We start from the raw sequence: 5599 nt of genomic DNA on the forward strand, positions 1-5599 counted from the left end.
CCTGACTGTAACTGAACCCTGTCCTGTCCTGTGTTCACCTCACTGACACACTGGAGCCCACTGCTGCGGTCACTGTGTCCTGACTGTAACTGAACACTGTCCTGTCCTGACCTCACTGACACACTGGGGCCCACTGCTGCGGTCACTGCGTCCTGACAGTGTAACTGAGCCCTGTCCTGTGACGCCCTCATCAACTGTGACACACTGGTGCCCATCGCTGCGGTCACTGTGTCCTGACTGTAACTGAACCCTGTCCTGTCCTGTCCTGTCCTGTGCTCACCTCACTGACAAACACTGGAGCCCATAGCCGTCACTGTGTCTATCGGTCTCACTGAAGGTCATCCTCTTCTATGCTGACCTTTCCAAACATGCTGCTCCCTCCAGGGAATAGCCTCTCCTCGTAACATGCCCAAAGCACGTGAGACGCAGCTTGGTCTGGGGAGCTCTGGGGACCCAGTGGTAAGGAGAGGCGCTTCCCACCTAAAGGCATGTGGTTCAAATCCACCAGCTGCTCTGTGGGAAAAGATGGGTGATCTCCTGTGTGAAGAACTCCCTCTTAAAACCTGCTGTAGGGTCAGCTGCAGGACAGCTCAGAAGCAAGAGTACACAACACCCACAGCTATGTAACATGCCTTTCCCCCCTTAAATAGTCACTGCCAATTATTTTTGCTGAATTTTAAAGTGTGATGATATTCAATAGTACATGACTCATCTTTATGAATTTTAGCTGCAAGTACATAAACAGCATAAAAGATGGTGGGATTAGATGTGACAAAGTAACATTTCGTTTGATTCTTCTATTTTCTCAATCTTTTCTCAGCTATCTCCTGTACGAGATACAGACACTTCATGGCATCAGCAGCCTCCCCACTCCCTCCCTGTGATTCTCACTCCCTTCACCCACTTTGCCTCTGAGATTGCTCCCAGGTGACATACGACCTTGATGACTGTGTGACTGACCATCGTAGGGAGTGCGTACCTGGAAGCCACCTCCAGGGGTTTCTGTCCTGCTGCGTCCTCCTGGTGAACCCTGTCCCTGATCAGGGTCAGCTGCCCCTTAAGACACCCAGTGCAATCAGCCACTTACACAACCATCTCTCTAAGTCCTTCAGACTTATCAAGATTTGTTACGTGCAAGGACGGTCTGGCTACACCCCGTGACTCCACTGTCACACCTGCGTGGCCTCGTGACCTAACAGGATGAGGGCCGCTTGGTATCCGAGGGCAGACCTCTCCCCAGGGAAGCTCCAGAGGTGGCTGACCCTGGAAACAGGAAGGACACTGCCAGGTCCTCTGTGGCTTCCTTCCTCACAGGAGAGATGCAGTCCAAGGGTTTGGAAAAGATCTGGCATTTTCCACATTCACAATGGCCACTCCATTAGCATAATGATCTTATTTTCCTAATGTATTATAAAAAACAGATGCTAAAAAAAGGCAGATGCTGGGCACTGGTGACTGGGGCAAGAAAAGACGCCCATGAGAGGCTGCTCCACGGTGCACGGAGCATCCTGAGACTGCAGCAGCTGACAGATGCACACCTGATACAGACGCCGAGTAAGGCCTGCGGATTCGTAACCTCATACATGGGTGACACGTCGGAAGCAGGAGTGGCATCCACTTCCTAAATGTCCACAGTTGTAGTGGGCCTTCAGGCCGTTTGTTCATAGGGTCACCATGAGTCATGCTCAACTCGACGGCAATCAAAAACAACAACATGACACGTATGTAAACAGAGCATCAGAGCAGGGCAATTCTGAGAACAGAACCAGAAGCAAGAGGAGGCCGTTCAGTCCTGATATCCGTTTTGGGAAGATAATGTAAAAATATCTATTTAAAAGCTGACAGCAGCATCGTGGGAATGACAGTGACAGTCGTGAATTCAGAGAGACTAGCAGAGCAGTTGGGCTGACCACCGGAGCTTGAAGGCCAGCATTTCACGTCAGTGTGAGGCCAGTCCGCACCCACAGGTGAGGAGACGAGATCTACAGTCACACTGCTCGGGCTTGAACTCCCACGGGCTCACTAGTAACATTGTCGGGGGAATGTTCTTAACGTCTGGGGCTTCAGTTTCCTCAACTGTACAACTGGACAGTAACTGGACTGCGCCTGTGGGCCACAGTGAGGATTACGTGAGAGTATCTGCACAGCCCAGGGCTCCCCACACAGAAGCCCATGACTGCCACTATTGTCACCACACTGCCTTTATTCCAGGAGCACAGAAGTCACTCACCGAGATGCGTGTTCATCACCTTCGCACAGTACTTGCACATGGCGTCCAGGTCATTCAACTGTCCTTGAAGGAAGGAGATTTGGGCTTCTAATTCTTCTTCCTAAGAAAAAGGAGCAGAGATGGAAATAAAAAAAATATATAGTCAAGTAAAATGTGCAAAGTCCTTCAGAGGACATGAATGATTTTAGACGCACAACTCCTTTTAAATCTTGGGCAAAACAAGACAGCAAATAAAAGTAAGCTCATTATTGCTACTACCAACAACAGAGAAAAAGAGTCAAACGGAAGTTTAAACCAACCTAGACTTTTCTTAACAGAGAAGACTTTTGTGGCGGACATTGCTGGGTGCCGTCGGGTCAAGTGCGACTCCGAGTGGTCCTACGGACAAGAGAGCGGAGTCCTGTGCTGCCCCAGCCTCCCCCTCTGTCACGCTTAAGCCTCTCTGTGGCAGTCACCAGGCTCACCCACCTCACTGAGGGTCTTCTCTTCGCTGACCCTCTGCTTTTCCCAGCAAGGTCTCTCTAAGGACTCCTGACAACATGTCCCAAGTAAGTGAGACAAAGTCTCAGCATCCCAGCCTCTAACAAGCACTCTGGCTGCACCTTCCACCAGGACAGACTCGCTGCCCCTGTGACCGTCCATGCGGCCGTCAATACTCTTTGCTGACAATCTCAACGTCTCCATTCTTCTTCGGCCCTTCTTAGTCACTGTCCAACTTTCAGACTCCTGGGACTGTCTTGTAAGATACTCATGCGTGCTTACATATATTATCTTGCATTTAAAACTACCTTAAAATCTTCAAAGATGTTTTCTTTCACACACATTTGGGAAAACAATGTGTTCTATTTGTGGAAGACAAAATATTTTTCTAACAGCTTCTTCAAATGTTAGATTACCCAAAGAACCTGAGAGAGTTTTGTGCCAGCGGTCGGTCAATCTCCTTTTCCTCTAGATGTGACGTTGCTGCTGCTGTGGTCAGCTACTCGTAGTGACCCTGTGGACAAGAGACCTGAACCCCGTCCTGTCCTGTGCTATCCTCATCATCTCTGACACACTTGAGCCCACTGTTGCAGACACCGTGTCAGTTTGTCTCTCTGAGGGTCTTTCTCTCTTAAGCTGACCCTCCTCTGTTCCGAGGACTGGCCCCTGTGGACAAGAGATGTGAGCCCTGTCCTGTCCTGTACCTACCTCCTCATAGTCTCTAACACACCTGAGCCCATCGCTGCAGTCTCTCATCACTCCACCTTACTGTCCTCCTCCTTCTCACGGACCCCCCCACCTTTCCAAACATGTGCCCTACTTGAACATTTTATTTGTTTCTTAAAAAAACCCGAGGTTTTGTGTAAATGGCAAAAGACAATCTAACAAAAGGATGTGTCATTTTTTAAAGGGAAAAGAAGTCACACTGTAACAAAAGGATGTTGCTGTTGCTGCTGCACGACTCACAGCGACTCTATGAACAAAAGCCCTAATGCCTTTCCTTAACTATTGTCATTTCACAGAGCTTCCAAAGGCATGTGGTTTAGGAAGTGGATGCCACTCCTGCTTCCAAACCTGTTTTACAACTGGGAGCTCCACCAAACTCTGTCCACAGTGGGAAACCATTCTGGTATTTAGTATCGCAGTGGCACAATGTTCAGCATCATAGCAAACCCAGGTTACTCAAGTCGAGGAGACAGTACTAGTTTCACTTAGCAATGGTTATGTGTCATCAAGTGGAATATGACTAAGTTTTGCACAGAAGACCTGAACTCTGTTCTTTAACTAATATCATTTCTGTACATGTATAGAGTTTAGAGAGTTTGGAGAGTTTCCAGAGGCATCTAGTTTAGGAAGTGGATGCCACTCCTGCTTCCCAGCATGAATCAATCTGGAAACTCATCCAAACACTGTACACAATGGGTAACCATCATGGTATTTGACACGACTATGGAACAGTGTGCAGCATCACAGCAACTCCAAGTTAGTTGTTCAGTGCAGCAAATAGACAAAAGATTGCTGTATCATTTGAGGAACATTCATTTGAAAATTTAGAAATTTGGCTCTAGGGCTGTGAGGTTTTAAAGCCACACCTTTGTGCAGACCTCTTCCGTAGGCAAAGGCTCAAGGACACCCGTTCTTGGGGGAAAAGAGCAGTAACACACATCAAACATGACCCCCAAAACTTCCCTATGTGCCCAACCACGACTGCTATCAAGATGGTAGGAAGCAGCCCAACTCCCAGATACAGACTTTTTTTGAAAGAATATATTAAGAATATGAATACACAAAAAATATCCCCAAGGAATTTCAGATACTATGAGAGGTTTTCCCTCAGAGAAAGAGAGTAATGCTTGTGACTGAGGCCTTGTGAAAAAACTAAGTTAGCGTGGAGACATGGAGAGGCAGGCCCGCCGCGGGAGGAGGAGGGAGAGCAGACTTTCCTTCTTTGCACGTAAGAGCCACTGACTGAAAATAACAGAAGAAAATGTCTATCGGGGCAACTTGTCTTAGAAAATTTGTACAGCACGACTTGCTGAGGGAGCATCGAGGTGCCAAGGAGAGTTGGAGGGTGTTCCTTTGAACCACATGCTGATGTGGTTCTGGAAAGGAGTGTCCCCCAAGCGTGAGGATGTGTTGGAACCAGCAGCAAGAGCAGGTCAAAGTCCTGTGAAAGCAGCGCTGCAGGACCAGGCGGGCGCTAGCACTGCTCCCACACGCTGTCAGGTCCACACTGGGAGGACCGAGCAGGGCCAGGGTCCCCTTAGCCCACCTCTCCCTCCAGCCACTGGGAAGGGGAACACAGCGGTCTGCACTGGCTGTGTGGGCCCATGTGTGTACTGTGAACTGGAAGGTTAGCGGTTCGAATCCAGCAGCCACTCCATAGGAGAACACCAAGGCTGTCTGTTCCCATTAAGACTGATCAACGGAGGGGACACCATGCATCTACGGGACACCACTGGTGGAGGGGACACCATGGGAGGTGGGGGGAGGGGAACCACAGGGAAGGGGACACCATGGGAGGTGGGGATGCCACAGGTGGAGGGGACATCATGGGTGGAGGGGACACCACGGGGGGGGAGGGGACACCACAGGCAGAGGGGATGCCATGGGGACACCACGGGGGGGAGGGTACACCACAGGGGCAGAGGATATAACGGGTGGATGGGGGAGGAGGGGATGCCATCGGGGGAGGAGATACCATGGGGGGCACCACAGGGCGAGGGGACCTCACTGGGGGGACACCACAGGGGGGAGGAAATGCCATGCGAGGAAGGGCCATCATGGCAGAGAGAGGATGCCACAGGGTGAGGGGACATCATGTGGGAGGGGACACCCTGGGGGGAGGGGACAGCACGGGGGGGGACATCAGGGTGGGAGGGGACAGCA

At 50.3% G+C, this 5599-nt stretch overlaps 1 protein-coding gene across 1 annotated transcript in view; it reads right to left on the reverse strand.

Moving 5' to 3' along the window:
* Window positions 1-5599, reverse strand: part of TBC1D5 (TBC1 domain family, member 5) — a 303171-nt gene that overhangs the window by 11658 nt on the left and 285914 nt on the right. Inside the window, exon 18 of the mRNA XM_006883338.1 lies at window positions 2231-2330. Within this exon, the coding sequence (XP_006883400.1) occupies window positions 2231-2330 (100 nt within the window). The remainder of the gene's footprint in view (window positions 1-2230; window positions 2331-5599) is intronic.

This window comes from Elephantulus edwardii, unplaced genomic scaffold (assembly GCF_000299155.1).
Source record: "Elephantulus edwardii isolate Elephantulus edwardi_28Jun2011 unplaced genomic scaffold, EleEdw1.0 scaffold00027, whole genome shotgun sequence".
NCBI classification, from domain to species: domain Eukaryota; kingdom Metazoa; phylum Chordata; class Mammalia; order Macroscelidea; family Macroscelididae; genus Elephantulus; species Elephantulus edwardii.